Source organism: Podarcis liolepis (genome assembly GCF_965112155.1).
Source record: "Podarcis liolepis genome assembly, chromosome: 1".
NCBI classification, from domain to species: Eukaryota; Metazoa; Chordata; class Lepidosauria; order Squamata; family Lacertidae; genus Podarcis; species Podarcis liolepis.
Genome location: NC_139554.1, coordinates 43,033,054 through 43,052,541, shown reverse-complemented (window position 1 = coordinate 43,052,541; position 19,488 = coordinate 43,033,054). Strand labels below are relative to the sequence as shown.

The following is a 19,488-nucleotide window of genomic DNA, read 5'->3' as shown; positions in this document are numbered from 1 at the left end:
TGCTCTTCACATCTATGTCACAGCACAGGAGAACTTGAAAAGCCTGGTCATGGGAAGCTGAGAAAGAAAAATGATATTGCTGCATGCAATTTATGAACATAGGAAGCTGCCTTGTACTAAGGCTGTCTCCAGACTGTCGGTGTTTTGTGGGATTCAATTCAATCGCATATTTGAGCTTTAGGTTTGCGCATTGAAAGTGCTGGGTCATTGTAGCAGAGCAAATTTGCTTTAAAGAAGCAAGAATACACTTTGCAGGTTGGAAAGTGTTGGGGAAAAGCACTGAAAACTGTGGCATGAATGAATGACTAACAGGAAGACTTGCAAACACTCTGCAAGCAAATCAGGATGAATGTTCCTTGTTGGATAACCTCCTTGCAAACAAATCAGAACAGATGCTCAATAAAATCTGGATGAAATCTAACCTTCATGCAATATCTGTGTAAGCAAATCAAGATAAATGCTCAATAAATAGGTGATCTGGGGGGCTCTAAGTCAGACCGTTGGCCATCTAGCTCAGAACTGTCTGACTGGAAGTGGCTCTTTGGGGTTTGGGGCAGAGTTCTAGCTCAGGCATAGGCAAACTTGGCCCTCCAGACATTTTGGGACTACAATTCCCATCATCCCTGACCACTGGTCCTGTTAGCTGGGGATCATGGGAGTTGTAGTCCCAAAGCAGCTGGAGGGCCAAGTTTGCCTATGCCTGTTCTAGTTCAACCTTACTTGAAGATTCCAAGGATTGAACTTGGAACCTCCTCCATGCAAAGCTGATAACTTATCACTGAGCCGGTCTATTCCAAGCAAAGCCCCAAAACCACAACAGTGGAAGTGGGAGCTAATTCAGGAAGTGGGTTACAAATACTGTGTTTTTTCTCTCTGTTAGGAACTAAAGCGGTCAGATCAAAATATTATTATAGCAACTTTAACTGAGATTCAGAGTATAAAACTATGTCCCCTTATGAACTGAAGGCTGGAATTAAGGAGGAAAGCCCTTAAAGTAGACAAAAGCCTTAAATCATGCCCCCATTATTTTAAAGCAGAAACTGGATGTTCACCAATCAAGAATGTTGTGGCTTTGACAGGGGGCTGGGCTAGATGGCTTTTGGAATCCCTTCCAACTCTATGATGCTGTGGAAACCTTTCATTGTACAATGTTGTTGTTGTTTAGTCATTTAGTCGTGTCCGACTCTTTGTGACCCCATGAACCAGAGCACGCCAGGCACTCCTGTCTGCCACTGTCTCCCGCAGTTTGGTCAAACACATGTTAGTAGCTTCGAGAACACTGTCCAATTATCTTAGTCATGTTCATGGTAGCTTCGAGAACACTCAAAGTATTTGTGTGAAAACTTGGGATTCATTGATTTCCATGTCACCTTATCTAGCCACCTAAGGTTCGGCCCATTTTATCATCCCAAGAACCCTGTGAGATACTTTAGGCCAGCGATGAGGAACCTCAGGCCTGGGGATTGAATGCAGACCACCAGGTCTCCTTGTCTGGCCCTGTCTCTCTCGAGTCGTCCCCCCCCCCTTGCTGCTCCTGCTCCAAACCCTTTTCCTGGCTGGAATGTTCACTTGACAACAGCACACCTGCACTATTTGGAGCACTATTACACCAGTTTGTGGAGAATGTTTGTTAAGGGAAGTGACCCCTTACAGAGCTATAATTCGCAGTATGCTTGATGAATTACAGTTCTTAGGATTCTCCTAGCATGTGACGGGTGGCATTGGGGCTGCTGAAGTGTCTCGCCATGGACTCAGCAAAGGGATCTATCCAGGCCACGCAGTTAACTAGGATATTCAGACTGGCAGGATTTTGGTCTATGTGGCAGCCATTGAAATGACGTTGTGGCGAGGTGGGGGCGGAGAAACAGCCCTGATTACACACACACGGCCATTTAATCGAACACACATATATGCAGTGCTTTTTTCTTTTGTGAATCTAAGTTTGGCCTCATTGAGGGGCAGTACTTCAATATGAGTAGGAAAATGAGAGTACCCCTAAAAGATTTTTTTAGAAAAAAAACCCAAACTGCATATATGCCATGTTTTTTATCTTTTTAAAAAACAAACTGCCTATCTCTGAAGCATGTAGGAGATGCATAGATCTGCACCGGAATCCCTGATTCAAGCAGATAGAATACTTGGAAGAGAAAATAACAGAGCAACTGCTGTTGTCTAATTTAAGCTAATAACTTCCAGAGGGTTCACTGTATTTGTTGAAGAACAGACAAAGAATCACCCAATGATGATGCAGCATATTATGCAATGGATTCTGGTCCATGGTTGCTTATGTCACAATAAATTTGTTTAGTCTTTCAGGCGCTACAAGACTCTACATTTGTTTTCAAAAATATATACATATATACATATATATGCAGCCAAAGCGCACTAGTGCCACCATGTGGTCTATTCAAGAACTTCAGTTCCTTGACAAGGCTGACAATTACGTCTAATAAGTGGGACCTGCGACGCACTGTTGCAGCATATCTTATTTCTTGAGAGAGGTGCTAGTTTTTAGGGTTGCTCCAAATAGCCTGAAACAGGTAGATAGGTAAAACAAAATAAAATAAAATAAAATAATTCCTTCCAGTAGCACCTTAGAGATCAACTAAGTTAGCTATTGGTACGAGCTTTCGTGTGCATGCACACTTCTTCAGATACAGTGAAACAGAAGTCACCAGACCTTTATATATAGTGAGAGGGTGGGGAGGGATATTACTTAGAAGGGTGGTGGGAATGGGTGTTTGGCTGATAGGTGTGGTAAACCTGTTGATGACTGTTAACGACTGCAATTGGTCTTACAGAAGAAAGCAAGGGGTGAGATGACTAAAAATAGCTTTATCATGTATCATGAGATAAGAATCCAATGTCTCTATTCAGACCAGGTCTCTCCATGTTTTTAAGTTTGGTAATAAGTTGCAATTCAGCAACTTCTCTTTCCAGTCTATTTCTGAAATTCTTTTGTAATAAGGCAGCTACTTTGTAGATAGGTAGATTGAGAATCATGGCACGACAGCAAAAACAAAATCCATATTGCACCATGCGCGAGGCTTGTTGCAAATGCACCAGTGATTTAGGAACATAGGAGGCTGCCTTTTATACTGCCTGGCAGCAGTTTTCCCTGGTTTCAAATGGGTCTCTCCCAACCCCAAGAGAAGATGGGCATTGAGCCTAACACCTTTTGCATGCATAGCATTGTGCTCTACCACTAAGCCATTATACTTCTTGTTCCCAATAATTCAGAGTGTCTTAAAAGGGGAACAGATCGTAGTGCCAAGGAGCCGTGCACAGGACCCTTGTAATGTAAAAAGGTAAAGGGACCCCTGACCATTAGGCTGACTCTGGGGTTGCGGCGCTCATCTCGCTTTATTGCCCAAGGGAGCCGGTGTACAGCTTCCGGGTCATGTGGCCAGCATGACTAAGCCACTTCTGGCAAACCAGAGCAGCGCACGGAAACACCGTTTACCTTCCCGCCGGAGCGGTACCTATTTATCTACTTGCACTTTGACGTGCTTTCGAACTGCTAGGTTGACAGGAGCAGGGACTGAGCAACGGGAGCTCACCCCGTTGTGGGGATGACCTTCTGATCAGCAAGTCCTAGGCTCTGTGGTTTAACCCACAGCACCACCCGCGTCCCTTCCTTTGTAATGTAGTTCAGGTCTAAAAGGGATGTGTGAAGAGGACACAGAACATATTCACTCCTGGCTTTATCCTGCTGTGCTATGCTACCAGCCTAAAACTTGAGCACACAATAGTTTGGGATGAGACAAATACAACTCCAAGCAGGAAAGAGGAAAATATGTCGTCCTCCTTTGCTTCCTCCTGAAGGTGCCACTAGAAGTACAGGACAATATGCCTCTGCATATCACTTGATGAACAGCACAAGTGGGAGTCATATTGTGTTCACATTGCACTTATGGGCTTCCTATAGACATCTGGTTGCCTAGTGTGAGAAAAGAAAACTGGACTAGATAATAATTTTATTATTTATACCCCACCCATCTGGCTGGGTTTCCCCAGCCAATCTGGGCGGCTTACAGCATATATTAAAACATAATAAAACATCAAACATTAAAAACTTCCCAAAACAAGGCTGCCTTCAGATATCTTCTAAAAGTTGTATATTTCCTCATCTCCTTGATATCTGATGGGAGGGCATTCCACATGGAGGGCACCACTACCGAGAAGGCCCTCTGCCAGGTTCCCTGTAACTTTGCTTCTCGCAGTGAGGGAACTGCCAGAAGGCCCTCGGAGCTGGACCTCAGTGTCCGGGCTGAGCGATGGGGGTGGAGATGCTCCTTCAGATATACTGGGTCAAGGCCGTTTAGGGCTCTAAAGGTCAGCACCAACACTTTGAATTGTGCTTGGAAACGCATTTGAACTTATGTAGCAGGGCTCTTATGTACTTGTGTTGGCAATATAATCTGACAATCTTAGTCATGTTAGTCCCTTGGAATCAAGAAACCATGATCAACTGCAGACATAGCTCCACAGGATCAGTCAGGCTTCAAAACAGTCAGCCAACTAAGTTAAGGAATGTAGTTAATGGGTTAATTCAGTCAGCAGAAGTGACTCATTCCCTACAGTGAAGGCATTTTGTCTCTCTCCTATCTGTTACTGGGCAGATTTGGCAAGTAACTCTTGTGTATAAAAGGGCTGCAGAAACTGAGTCAAGCGGTTAAGCTCACCCCTTGATCAGGACACTAGACTTCTGTCAATGCACTTTTAATGTGTATCTGCTGTGTTCTCATGATAATCAGGGTGTTGCAGCTTTGGTGTCGTTTTACCTTTATTTTTGTGATTTTATTATTTTACTGGGCCGAGTGCCGTGATTGATGATTGTTTAAAAATTATGTTTTATATATTGACTTGTCTGCTGCCTTGGGCTTTAACAAAGACCAGTCACTCATAAACCACCCCATAGCCATAGGTTACAAGGAGACGTATTTGAGCAAGCAAGAGCCTGCCCGGTTGCATTTTCTCCTTATTCCAAACTAGTCTGACTGGTTGAAGGCCCAGTTTGAGGTGACACCTTTTTCCTCAGTCAGTTTTGGGTCCTAACATGCAGGAAGTGACCTCAGAGCAGCAACCCTCTGACCTACTTGCTACCTGGCTGAAGAGCTGGGCTGGATCTACCATTATAGTGACTAACAAAGTTGCTGCTGTCTTACGAAATGTCTGACTGCCTCTTCCTTTCCCTGAAGCATTTTGACAACAGCGACTCCTGAGTCCTTCTCAAGTCAACCACAACAAAATAACTTTCCAAGCAAGTAAGTTGCTACAAACAAAATATTTTATTAAAATTTACATCTACTGAGGGAGAGAAATCCAGAATTTAAGGGCTCAGGAAGCAGAGGTTTGCAGAAAGGGAACAAGGGGGGAAGGCGCAGATGGAAGGAGGGCAGAACTAGCAGATATAAAATATATTTTAAAAAGGTGGAGTAACCTGCCAACCACAGAAAATAATGAATTATCTCCTGTCCCATTCCTTCCCGGCACATTGGTGACCCTCACCATCATCTTCTCAATCTCATTCTGCCACTTCGCTGAGCATTAAGAAATCTGGCTCTTAGAAAGAGCTGCTCGCTTCTCTCAGAGAATTATTTTTGCTGGTGCCTGTTGGCTTCAGCAAAAAGTCCTTCTACACACACACACACACACACACACACACACACACACACACACACAGTAACACCACAAAATGAAGACACAAATATTCTCTGCTCGCTCTCTCAACTTCATAGCAGAGGGCATTCCCAAAGCAGCAGACAGAGCTATATACATTTCCGTTCCCAGTACATAACTGTACCAAATTCATTTCAGACAGCAGCCCACCCTCCCATCACACAGAGAGGGTATTTTGTCCTGGTTCTTAAAGCAACGTTTGGCTGGATTCTTAGTAGGGCGAAAATGGGAGTTGGCTGATTAGCTAGAACGGGCCCATCTACTTAACCCAAACTGTGCCTGAAAATGTCTGGGAGTCACATCGAAACTCTCAATGACAGCTGCTCTAGGCTCGCCATACAGCTTACCCCTATCACGTGAATCCTTTTCACAAGCATCCTCCATACCTAGGGGAATGTATGCATGGGGGAGTAGTGTGGGCCCCACCGAGGTCCCATTCACATGGCATGCCTACACACAAGCAGCTGTTATATGGAGGGCAGGGGGGACAACACGGGGCATGATATTGAGGAGAGCATTGCAAAAATGTAGGGAAACGCATGGAAGATGGATCTTGTTCAAGCGTCGACAACCACAATCAATTCAATACTCAGGACTGATGAGGGGTAGTCAACATGGTGCCCTCTGAATGTTGCTGGACTCCCAACTCCTACCATCAGAATTGAGCGGGGGGGGGGGGGGAGGATCTGTTATACTGAACAATGGTGAACAGCAGCAAAAGGACAAAAGCTTGCCTTGTCATCAGCAACTTCAAAACAGTAAATTGCAATTGGATATATATATTATATGCTTTGACAGCTAAGACAGGTGATAAATGAGAAACCGGAGCATACATGTCCTTCATTCACCCAGTTCATTTCTGTTCACTTTGGGGCAGAAGCTGCTTCTCTCTCTCTCTCTCTCTCTCTCTCTCTATATATATATATATATATATTACTGTAGTCCACCAAAAAGCAGTGTCCTCCAGCTTCCACAGTGCTCCTTCTGAAGCTCTCATGAAAGCATGTAATGGGAAATCAGTAAGTGGTACTAGCTTGCAAATGGAATTCCCTATAATTGGGGCCATGAGGGCGGGGGAATAGTTACTGCTCCACAAGATTCACTATGTACTTGGGAGACCAGCTAGTTAACATCTTTCTAGTCACATTTTGATTCTATAAAAATAAATACATACAGGTGCAATATTCAAACTCAAGAACTAGTCTTTTAACATTAAAAGCAGAAATGGCAACCTTGGGAGGTAGGAACAGGCGGGAAAATGTCAAGGAGAATGAATGCAGACCCTGATTTTCAGTCATTTAGGAACAATTCAGCCGCACTTCTTCATATGTTCAAATTACGTTTATAACTTATGGTCATACTATATATTTTATGTTACGTGCACTGCATCATGCCTAGCGATTAACATGCAACAAGGGCTGCAATATATTTGGGAAGAGGCCAGATTCACTCCAGTGGTGTATCAAGCTTCTTTTTGATATCGTCTTGCTAGAAAGACCGCCATGTGCAACCCTGAGTTCACAATGATCAAGTATGAGAACCTGCTCAGGACTCTCAGAAGTATCATGAGGTTTGAACTACTTAGACCCTTAGCACAGAGAGGGTGGCTCTAAGATGGCAGGACTTTCAAGAGAAACAAAAAGGAACTAGGCAGAAGTTCTAACACACACGCACACACACGAAATGTAGATTTGAGCAAGTTTGTGAAGGGATGAAATCCATACCAAAAATCAAACCACGACTCCTTCAATAGGTACAGTAAGCCCTCAGTGACAGCTTCCTCTGACAGCATAGTGAGCCACTGTTGTCATTACAAAAGTGGGGGGGGGGGGATACTGTCCTTCCTCTTCCTCAGAAGCTGTCACATAGTCAGAACAATCGCTAGGGGCAGTAAGATGGCTGGAATTTGACAGTCTAAGGAAGGAAGCATGGAGGAAGAGGGACATCCTTCAGCCACAGGCTTTTGTTTCAGAAGTATCATCAGTCAAGGCAACTGGCCCACTCCCAGAAGTGGAGGGCACCTCTTCCGGATCAAATAGGCTTCGTAGTACTGTTGTAGACGAGGTGCTCCGTGTCCTCGGTGGTGGAGAGCACAGAGGAGAGAGTGGAGTTGGCAGCAGTAGCTGGCTGGCGCCGTCGCCGGTACGTCTTTCTGTTCTTCAGGAAAAAGTAGCCAAGGATTGCCAACACTATCATTATGCATACAGCCAGGAGAACTGCAATGGCCGTTTCGAAAGAACCTGTGAAATATTTGAGGGGGGGGGGGAAGAATCAGGGTTAACCAAAGCTGCTATTTGGGCCTTAACAAGTGTTAAGAAGGAGGTGCTGTTAACGTATTTACAGTAAAGGCTGGAGCAGCCCAAGATTCGAGGCACCCCTGGTTATTTTGCTGCTTGCCTTTCCACACTCAAAATGGCACCTGTCCTCTTTTTGCGGTGTTCATCCAGTGAACCGCTTCTGACTTGGGTAGGTGTCCTAGGCTGAATGCACAGATCTTGAGATGCACTCACTTTTAATGTGAGGTGCCTAGCCATCTCAAAAACAATAAGCAAAAGGTGATTGTGGGTCTCTTCCCAGAGCCCTCTGCAACAAGGACTTCCTGACAGAAGTACAGTGGTAACTCGGGTTACATACGCTTCAGGTTACAGACTCCGCGAACCCAGAAATATTACCTCGGGTTAAGAACTTTGCCTCAGGATGAGAACAGAAATCATGCTCCGGTGGCACAGCAGCAGCAGGAGGCCCCATTAGCTAAAATGGTACCTCAGGTTAAGAACAGTTTCAGGTTAAGAACGGACCTCCGGAACGAATTAAGTACTTAACCCGAGGTACCACTGTACTCCATGGTGCGATTGCCTCACCAAGGTATGTAACATGCAGATACCCGGAGGCGCAGAATCCCAAGGTACCATCTTTTTCTGTGTATAACATGCCCCCATGTATAAGACGACCCCTTTTTTTTTTGGACCACAACAAAAAAAATTGAGGGGAGATTGCTCAGAGTTGTTAAGCTTTTTTTGGGGGGGGGGATCAACCACGCCTCACCACTATTGTAAATAACCCGCCCAACTGCCACAGCAACCAATCACACACCCAATCACCGCTGCCAATCTCCTGCTGGCTGCTGCCACCAATTGCCTGTCCCACCTCTGCTATCAGTGTATAAGATGACACACAATTTTTGCCCATTACTTCTAAGGAAAAAAATGTTGTCTCATACATGGAAAAATATGGTGTGTGCAGACTTGCAGCCTAAGGCTACAATCCTATACATACTTACAACAGATCAATCCCATTGAACTCAACAGGACTCAACTCTGAATAGATCTGCCTATGATAGCATGTCAAATACATGTTATTTCTAGAGCACTCGCTTGAAAAACCTTTGGTTTTAAATTTCACTGTTGTGATTTGTAGTCATAAGCTGTGTGACTAATTGGCAGCCGCCTAGGTCTTTTATTGAATAAGTGGCATATACTTTTTGCTAACTAAAAACATAAATTACTTCTAAGAAACAATGCAGTGGGGTGAATATGTAACACACATAAGTGATGGTGGCATGTTTCTAAAGGCAACAAATTATGCGTCATCACTTTCTTTGTACAGAAGTATCAGGATTCTTCCCGTGCCTCCTCCCAGTTATACTATTTTCTAAAATACATGGCAGCTTACAGCCGAAGCAAAAGAGACCGACAGCAGAGACTGAGGAGCAAAGAAATAAGTGTGCTACTAGAGCATTGTAGAGTTCAGTTTACATACTTAAACCTGCCTGCCGGGCCTCATAGGTGCTCCATCTCTGGCCAATCAGATCTTCCTCTGTGGAGGAGAGAAAGACAGGGTTGTATAATGATGCTTGGAATAATGGCAGATGCTCCTTCACTGAGGCAGTTTCATACAGTGCACTTTTAATATTAAAACTCTCCCAAAACTTTCTCTTTAAGTCATATCATATTTTCACCCCAACAGTTCAATCATATGTTCATTTATTATTTTTATTTTACTTCTTAGATTTATATACCGCCTTTCTCTGCTTTCCAACAGCTGGATTAACAATTAAAAAAGAAACAAGAAACCAGAAACCAGGAAGAAAAAGAAAGGAGTGTGGGAGGTAAAAGAAGATGGTGACAATGAAATATCACCTTCTCAATCTGACCCGTGGACAGTCCAGGAATCAGCGTGTTTTTACATGAGTAGAATGTGTGCTTTTATTTAAAATGCATCTCTGGGTTATTTGTGGGGCATAGGAATTCATTCATTCCCCCCCCCAATATAGCCCGGCCCCCCACATGGCCCGAGGGATGGTGGACTGGCCCACAGCTGAAAAAGGTTGCTGACCCCTGAAATAGGCTTATGAGGCCAACAGTTCTTTCAGGGATGCAAAGATACTCACAGGCAATGATCATGCAATAAGCCAGACTTTGTGGCTTATTGTGGTATATTTATTTTATTTTATTGTTTATTAAATTTGTATACTGCCCTTCATCCAAAGATCACAGGAAGAAGTGGCTGATTGCTCCCACTTTGCTTCCCCCCTGGTGCAAGTGGAATAAGCAAACTAGGAAGCTGGCTTTCTGTTACACCTGAACCAGGGATTGGGGTTAAATGCTTCCTGTCAAGCCACGATTGGGAGGCCAGCAACAAACCAGGTTCTTCCAGGGACCAGAACCAGCACTTTCTGCCAGCCAGCAGTCTATTACTGAGCTAGATGAACCACTGGCCTTGCTTGGACTCAGACAGCTTCTCACAAGAATACAGAAATGCTACACTGGGTCAAATCAAGAGCATTTAAGCATTCTGTCTTTTAATAGCAACCAGATAGATGCAACAGAGAAAGTCATGATAAGCACCATTATTTGTTAGTTTCCACCATCTAGTACTGAGAGGTATAAATATGTGAACCTCTGGCTGCTAAACAACTAGCCTTTCATGCTAGTACAGACACAACAGGAGAAGGGTCTGTGACTCCATATTCTGCTGACCTCTGGTCGGCATGGTGCCAAGAATTTACTCAGAAAACATTTACTAAGGAAAAGATGCCCCACATCTCCTGCCCACCTCTTTAGGTCCTTTTTCTACTTACTTGTGACACCTTCGCAAGATTTCATACACACTTCCTCCTCCTCAAAATTATTCTTGTTGCCTTCACAGCCTCCATAGGTGAAGCGACGGCATTTCTGAGCAAACGGGTTGTAATACCAGCGAGGTATGCTATCATCACATCTCCCAGTATCTGGCATATCCACACAGTGACCTGCCAAAAAATATGATTGAGATGGTTTTGTATCAGGACATTAGTTAATACCTGATCATCTGATAATAATTATTTAAATTGGTCTACTGCTTTCTTAGTGCAACTGCCTTCATAAACTGACTTTCCCCATAACCGCTTGTTGCTTCACTTTATTTCTGTTCTAACTTTTTTTGGCAACTGTAGCCCAGTTTTCCTTAGCCTGACCCCCTCCAGATATTAAGCTACATATCTCATCATGGCTGACAGTTGGCCACGCCAGTGGCGTAGCGTGGGTTGTCAGCACCCGGGGCAAGGCAAGTAATTTGCGCCCCCTAACCCGTGGATTTGCGCCCCCTAACCCCCAGATGTTGCGCCCGGTGCGGCCGGCCCCCCCTGCACCCCCCACGCTACACCACTGGGCCACGCTAGCTGGGGCCAATGTGTGTTGCAGTAATGTAACTATATCTGAAGGGCACTAGGTTGGGCAAGGCTGGCCCAGGTATTTGAGGATAAAAAACAAAATGAACTCGTTCAGTGAATGATTCACATTTATAGAATCCTTACCTCACATTGTTAAAAGTTACAATTACATTTTTGCAAAAGTTTCATTGTTTCACAGTAACCAAGAGCTGTAGTCAACTAAGTCCTGCTCAGTGTTAGACCTATTGAAATTAATGAGCCTAAATTAGTCATGCCCATTAATTTCAGTGGGTCTACCCTGTGCAGAGCTAGCATTGGACAAAACATGGGTGCGGTCATACTTTATATGCCAGAATAAATTTGTTACTCTTTAAGGTGCCATATAACTTTTGCTGGTTTTTCAAACTAGTTGAAGATCAAGATATATTTTTGTTCTTTGAATAAAAATCAATGCCTTTAAAATACTTGAACACTACTTGACCAGTGAACTGACCACATCTTCTTTGACTGGGAAAATGCCTAACTTTAGTGTTCATCAAAATGATGCATATACTAAGGAGCTGAGAAGTGCTACTGTTCCTTTGCAGGAAAGCCTTTGGTACAGTTTATTCTTTTAATTTGAGCAAGGTAACTGCAATCCATCTCCAGTCCTTCTGGAACAGTCACCCTTTCCAACCCCAATTACACTTGGAGAGATGCAAATGTAAGTAATCAAATTGGTTATTAGCACATTCATCCAAAGCAGAGCCCACTCCACAGGCATTCAGGATATACTTACTTTGGCTGGTGGTAACATTGATATTACGTAATCGATTGAACCCTTGCACATCTGCAAGAAACACAAAAGGGGAGGGGATAGTTCACATAATGGTGCTTTCGGTGTGATGACAGTGCAAAGTATCAGCATAAAGTCAGAAACTCCCTGACCTCTTATTTAAATAGTTTCTCCCTGTTGTTTTGTTAGTAGTTCTCTGATCTTCCCCATTCACCTCCATATTTGTTTCTGTTATCAGTTTTAGACATACTAGACCAGGGGTAGGCAACCTAAAGCCCGGAGGCCGGATGCGGCCCAATCGCCTTCTCAATCCAGCCCACGTGTTTTGTGTGTGTGTGTGTTTTTGTTTGTTGGTTTTTCTTTATTTCTTTTAAAAGGTAAAGGTACCCCTGCCCGTATGGGCCAGTCATGTCCGACTCTAGGGTTGTGCGCTCATCTCACTCAAGAGGCCGGGAGCCGGCGCCGTCCGAAGACACTTCCGGGTCACGTGGCCAGCGTGACGAAGCTGCACTGGTGAGCCAGCACCAGTGCCACACACGGAAACGCCGTTTACCTTCCTGCTATAAAGCGGTCCCTATTTATCTACTTGCACTTAGGGGTGCTTTCGAACTGCTAGGTGGGCAGGAGCTGGGACCGAAAGACGGGAGCTCACCCCGCCACGGGGATTCGAACCACCAACCTTACAATCAGCAAGTCCTAGGCACTGAGGTTTTACCCACAGCGCCACCCGTGTCCCCGGCCCACGTGTTTTTAATGAGTAGAATGTGTGCTTATATTTAACATGCATCTCTGAGTTATTTGTGGGGCATAGGAATTCGTTCATTATTGTTATTATTTTTCAAAATATAGTCAGGCCCACCACATGGTCTGAGGGATGGTGGACTGGCCCATGGCGGAAAAAGGCTGCTGACCCCTGTACTAGACAGTAATAAGTAGACCTGTATGTATGGCCTACTTTAAAAACAAAACACCACGACAACATTTTTGCATCTATTTAACTGAAAAGCAAGAAAAGCTGAAATAAAACTAATTCTGGGAAATGGAGCAGATTTGGATGTTCTCATTTTGCAAAATGTATCTGGCAATTTTTAAAGTATTAAACATGTTGTCTGGAAGGTTTCCTTTCTGGTTTCTGAGATTTTAGTAGATGTTGCCCACATACTTTTCAACAGCAACTGTGAGTGCTGTTGCTTCTGTAGCCCAAACAGTACCACCCACAAGAGGGAGGTATCAGCAGACTTAGGGAAAAACCCAAGGTTTGCAAGACATGTGGTTAAACAAAACAGAACACTACACAAAAAGTGTGTGTGTGTGTGTGTGTGTGTGTGTGAGAGAGAGAGAGAGAGAGAGAGAGAGAGAGAGAGAGAGAGAATATAACAATTCAATAAAGACTGGGTATTCTCTGTGGCCACAGATTGCTGATTGATTGTTGGGGTGTGTACATGTGCAGAATACAGAAAACTGGAGCACAGGAAAACTAAATGGAATGGCTGGAATCCTGAACAGTGTACCCTACACAGCAACATTTTCCTTTAGTCCCCCCCCCCAATCAATGAAAGCTGGTATTATTCTTATATTTGTTAGCTGCCCTTTATTACCTAAAAAATACAAGAAATAAAAACACCCCCACTTCCAAATGCAAAACATGTTCTCAATAAGCAACATTTTGAAGTCCTGTGAAATTGCAACCGACACTTTGAACAGAAATACAAACAAGAGCAACGGGAAGAATAGCAAAGGGAAATGCAGGACATTGCCATTAAAAGCTAGTTCACACATGCCAGCTGGCTGCTTCTAGTGTGCACACACATGCATACTGGCTCATCATAAAATCTCTCCCCACTCAATCCAAATACAGAGTCCTGTGGTACATCAGCGCGAACAAGGCAATACACTGATACAAGCAGTAGTCTGCAACGATGCTGGCGATTGCAATGGGTGGAAATATATTCAGCCTCTGTATTCAGTCCTGCTTGCTTATATTTCTCCACACAAGATCCTGGACTCAATGAGAGAGAGAGGAGGGTTCATGTAAAAGTGGGGGGGGGGGGAGAAATGCCTGATCTGCACAAGTGAACCTGTCCTTACGCATTTTTAGATTTCAGAGGGGACTGTGAAATCTGTATGGGACTGATTAACATGAAGTAAGGCATGATCCATCTTTGGTGATGAAAGAGAGGGAGAGAGAAGACCACCATCCTGCCCTTTCCAGCTTCAGTTCTGTGAACTTGTGGAAATTGTTCTAGCAGAAGAGATAGTAGATTTGATAGTCCAGTGGTACCTTGGGTTACATACGCTTCAGGTTACAGACTCCGCTAACCCAGAAATAGTGCTTCAGATTAAGAACTTTGCTTCAGGATGAGAACAGAAATCGTGCTCTGGTGGCGTGGCGGCAGCAGGAGGCCCCATTAGCTAAAGTGGTACCTCAGGTCAAGAACAGTTTCAAGGTTAAGTACAGACCTCCGGAACGAATTACAGTGGTGCCTCGCAAGACGAAAAGAATCCGTTCTGTGATTCTCTTAGTCTAGCGGTTTTTTCGTCTTGCGAAGCAAGCCCATTAAAGGATTAGCGGATTAGCGCTATTAGCGGCTTGTCTGCTGATCGGATCAGCTGATAAGCGGCTTAGCGGCTTAGAAAAGGGGGGGAGGAAAAAAACCCAGCAGGAACTCGCAAGACATTGTCGTCTTGCGAAGCAAGCCCATAGGAAATTCGTTTTGCGAAGCACCTCCAAAACGGAAAACTCTTTCGTCTAGCGAGTTTTCCGTCTTGCGAGGCATTCGTCTTGCGGGGCACCACTGTAAGTACTTAACTCGAGGTACCACTGTAGCTTCAGTGGTCTGTCCCAAAATTGTACAAACACATAAAATGAGAAGAGAATATGACTTCCTCTCCTGGGGTGGGGAGAGAAAAGGACCATGTTTGTCATCAGAGGGTAGCTGCTTCCACATGCCATGGCCTACCCTTAGGTATCTCTCTAAAGGAGGAAGTGCCAGGAAAACAGCTAGAGTGTTTCTGGCCTTTTGACTCCAGATATAAAAGTTACCGGAGGTGAGGAGGGGGGCAAGAGGATGCTACTTCTGGACTGTTGAATAGCCGTGGCCCTCCATAATCTTGGGCAGATGTTTTTCAAGGCACTTCCCTGGAGATGCCAAGGCCTGGGTTCTTCTGCTTGTGTGGTATGATTATGCCCATTTTCAAAGACGTCACAGCAACACCTACTTACACGAATCACATAACTTCTCGTCTGACCCATCTGAACAATCTGCAGTTTCATCACATTCCAGGAAGCTGTCAATACAGCAGCCATCGTCACATTTGAAAGAGTAGGGCAGGCAGTTTTCATTGCACACTATAGGGGAAATATAAACCAGACCTTTTGGTTCTCAGCAAAGACAGTGCCCCCTTCCGGATGGGGACATTTGCTTCAGATCAATCACCCAGACCAGGACTAATGATTGTGCCAGTGAGAGCAGTAAAGACAAGAGCTTCACCATGCCAAGAAAGCTACCTCTTTGCAACGCGGCAAGCACAGAGGCAAGAGACCAGTCACCAGTATTTGCCATTGAGGCTCAAGTCAGCAAGAAAGTGAGAAAGGGTGGAGTCATGTAGATATACAGGCAGAACCCGCAAAGCCAAACCTTGGCTTAGGGAGAGGGCACAAAAGTGTTGCAATGTGTTGTACCGGGCCACGGTTTGGCTTAATGTATTGTCAAAATCTGGGCTCGTGGTTAAGTTCTCTCCTCGCTAACCATGAACTGTAACCAATGCGTGTTACTGCTCACAGCTCATGGTTAGTGAGGAGAGAACTTGACTCAGGGACAGACTGTGGTTTTTCAAATTTCAGCGACGTCCTGTGCAAGGTGAAATTTCAGCACCCCCAGCTTGTCTCTCGCCTTCTGTACTGCTCAATTTATGACGTCGTAGTTGTGACACTCTGTGGCGCCTCCTAGTCCCAGCATCCAGTGCGGCAGAACCAGTCCGCTGCCCTAAATCTACCTCTGCTTAACTGCGAGCCCACCTGCAGGCAGAATGTTAAGCCAATCCTTGGGTCAGCTGAGTACAGCACGGCAACAGAAAGCACCAGGGAAGAGCAGAGTGGCTGCAGGTTCCACTCTAGGAATCTGCACATGTGGGCCGTCTCCTAAGCCCAGACTTGGCTTAGTGTTCTGGACAAACCAGGCCACTGAAATGCTTACCTGGCTCATTTCGCTTTTCAACAGCACCTAGAGAGAAAGAAAGAGAGATTGCTGTTTTTCAGAAAATTACGTGAAAGTCATTGGATCTCATCTAAAAATTCAGACAAAACAATAATACTTTATCTGTTAAAACATTTCCCCTCCTTTTAAATGCTGGCAGGCACACAATTCATTTCCAGCTACACTACTGTGTTGGAGGGGCCACAGGAGAGAAAGAGGTTTTTTTGATGTGGTTTCCCAACAACACCCTTCTAGAATTAGTGGAACAGCTGTCAGCCCTTCCCGATTCCAAAACCTAGCTAGCTTTTAGCAAAGTACAAAAAGTCACAGGTTCAGAGACTCAGTGAACTCACTGTATTTAAATCCATTAAGATTCAGCTCTGCCAATGCCAGGGGGCAGAAGTATGGGAAAGAACATGACTTGTGTGTTGCAAAACTCAGCATTCCGAGGTTACGTCCTGAAAGGATTGCAGGCAGTTTGACCACAAAATTGAAGGTGAATTTCCCCAAGGAAGTGATTTACAGAGAGCTGGCTTCAGGTACCAGGCCTGTTGGCAGACCAACTCTCTGTTATTGGCCTCTACAGCCATAGCAGGCACTGTAACTCTCCAGCAGTTTGCCACAATTTATGATCAGTTCAGCATTAAAGATGTTGGAACAAGTCCCAGGCTAATTATTTCTTCCAAATTTATGGAGATTAAAAAGCAGCCCCTCAAAAAGCCTGAGCACATCACATCGCGACTTGGTAGACAGGTTCTTCCTCCACCCTTTTCAAAAATTAATTCTCAGCGGCATCTATCAAATGCTAAATGTTTTCTCACTTGAATCTCTGTAATCCAGAAAGGAGGGATTTTCCTCAAAGGCAGACCAACCTTGGACATTCTTGCAGGCAAGTTTACATTCTTCTTCTCGTATGTAATTGTTCTTGTTGGGTTTGCAACCCCCAAAGGTGAATTCCTGACACTGCTGAGTTTCTGGATTGTAGTACCAGCGAGGAAAGCTAGCCCGGCAACGTCCCACCTTATAAGGAGCCAAGCAGTGCTCTAGAAGAAACACACACAGTAAGAATCTGAGAAGATACTGGTTATAGGTTTAGGTTTAGCTTATTCCCCTGATCTTACAATATTACTAGTTGGAAGGTCCCAGCATGTGACACTGTTCCCCAGTGTGTCCCTAAGACTAGTATCAGCCGGGGTTCCAGTTCTAGACTCTATCTTTGAAAGGTACAGCTAGCAATGACCCACCTACAGTCTGCTCAGCATTTAGCACAGTGACGGTGATATTGGTAGAGCCCTTCTGTCCAGAAGTATCCGTCACAGTCAGCTGGAAGATGTAAGTCCCTTCTTGCAGGTTGGTGAGCACCACATGATCTGTCTCTTTCTGAAGATGCAAAATGTAGAGAAGGGAGGTCCTTTCAGAAGGCATGATAACATAACATATAGCAAGAGCTTCTGTATTCTCTCATCTTGGTTCAAGAAATGTAATGGTGGTAGGTGTTTTTCAGAGTTCACCTAAAGCAGGCATCCCCAAACTTGGCCCTCCAGCTGTTTTGGGACTACAACTCCCACCATCCCTAGCTAACAGGACCAGTGGTCAGGGATGATGGGAGTTGTAGTCCCAAAACAGCTGGAGGGCCAAGTTTGGGGATGCCTGACCTAAACTCAGGATGGAGAACTTGTCCACCACCACCACACCAGTGCTGCTGGACTACAACTCCCATCATCACTGGTCAATGGCCATGTTCTGGAAATGATGGGAGCTGGAGTCCAGCATCATCTCGAGATGCCATGGGTTCCACAGCCATGACCTAAAGCATCAAGGCAAATTTGGAGGTTCCCTACTCTGGCAAACTGCCGCAGGAATTTTGAGGGACGTTTTTCAATGTCCATACACTGATACACTGAGAGCCAAGGACAACTGGGACTGCCCCACAGGACATTTCAAACAATGGATCCCAGCATTGGAAATGTTTTAGTAGACCAGTCTTGCAGAAAGACCACAACAAAATGTTACAGAACACACAGTATTATTAGGATAACTGAGATAGTTGTAATAAAGCCTTTGAAAAAGTCACAGGACTTCCAATCAAAGCTGTCCCTTCCTGATGACATCAACTAGAAGGACCAAAGACTAAAACTTTCTACTACAAAGAGTAGAAGGAAGTCATGTTGGCTGTAAGAAAAAATCTGAAAGCCATATTAGGGCAATACCTTTATTACTCCAACCAAAATGCCACACAGTGATACAGTGAGTGGCCAAAGGAGAAGGAGACAGAACTTTGTAAAAGCTATTTGTACTTGCAGAAATGGGGCATCTGCTATTATGTGTTTTTTTCCTCCTAGGAAGAAAGGCCACACTTGCCAGACGTAGACACAGATGGCTTTGAACATCAGCCAACTCTCCTGCCTCCCCATCCCTCAACTTTCTTTTTTTAAAAAGCAATGTAACCTGATGAAGAGTTCAAGGCAACCTTGGAAAAGCTTTTCAAAATTGTGTTTAGAAGCCATACATTGGTTTTGAAAAAACACACACCAAGCCTTAAACACTGCAAGATATGAACACAGACTCAGATACCATGATGGCACTGTAACCTGGCACCTCACATTTGTCCAACATAAAATGAGTGCTTTATATTCACTCTTGCGTCATGAAGTAGACAGTAACAATTTATGGGGCATGTAGATGGCATGGCATTATACAACAATTTAGAGCAGGAAGCAAAGGCACTGGACATAATAAGGTTGCCAGACTAGTCCCACAAGCTAGAATTTACATTTGACCTCAGGTGACCCACAAGGGAAGCTAGCAACCTCTAGTCTGGGATCAAGTTTCTCCCTTTCCCATCTCCCATCATCTCCCCTGAAGCAGAAAACTCAAATTTCCTTGTCCTGTTTGAAATCTGCATCTTCTTGTTTTGTTTGAATCCATTTTTGTAGCCAAGACTCCATTTTCCTGGTAGCTTGTGGCCTAGCAAAACCATGAAATCTCATTATCCCTGCCTAGTTTAACCCCCCCCCCCCACACACACACAAACACCATTTTTAGATTGGAAGTGTGAAAAACCTGTACCTTGGTATACTGAAAGAATGCACCATTAATCTCTGAAGACTAGTACCATAAGCAATGATTGAAGAAAGTTGGCTAGCTGGAACAACTGACTAAATTTAATCTTGAAGTCAGTAGAA

The 19,488-nt window shown here is 44.4% G+C and overlaps 1 protein-coding gene and 1 long non-coding RNA gene across 3 annotated transcripts in view; one reads left to right on the top strand and one right to left on the bottom strand.

The window, feature by feature from the left end:
* Positions 1–5,272: 5,272 nt before the first annotated feature.
* SPINT1 (serine peptidase inhibitor, Kunitz type 1) overlaps positions 5,273–19,488 on the bottom strand; it is a 36,239-nt gene continuing 22,023 nt past the window's right edge. Inside the window, exons 3-10 of one of the 2 annotated variants that reach the window (XM_083508688.1) lie at positions 17,548–17,683; positions 17,176–17,346; positions 16,304–16,330; positions 15,331–15,456; positions 12,111–12,161; positions 10,763–10,933; positions 9,442–9,498; positions 5,273–7,922 (exon numbers count right to left, since the gene is read on the bottom strand). In XM_083508688.1, coding sequence (XP_083364814.1) covers positions 7,714–7,922; positions 9,442–9,498; positions 10,763–10,933; positions 12,111–12,161; positions 15,331–15,456; positions 16,304–16,330; positions 17,176–17,346; positions 17,548–17,683 — 948 coding nt within the window. In that variant the 3' untranslated portion in view covers positions 5,273–7,713. The remainder of the gene's footprint in view (positions 7,923–9,441; positions 9,499–10,762; positions 10,934–12,110; positions 12,162–15,330; positions 15,457–16,303; positions 16,331–17,175; positions 17,347–17,547; positions 17,684–19,488) is intronic. The other variant, XM_083508689.1, reaches the window with a different exon arrangement.
* LOC310710533 lies at positions 12,168–15,324 on the top strand. The gene is made up of 3 exons (XR_014528117.1): positions 12,168–12,442; positions 12,866–14,584; positions 14,910–15,324. It is a non-coding gene; the product is annotated as an uncharacterized lncRNA (long non-coding RNA).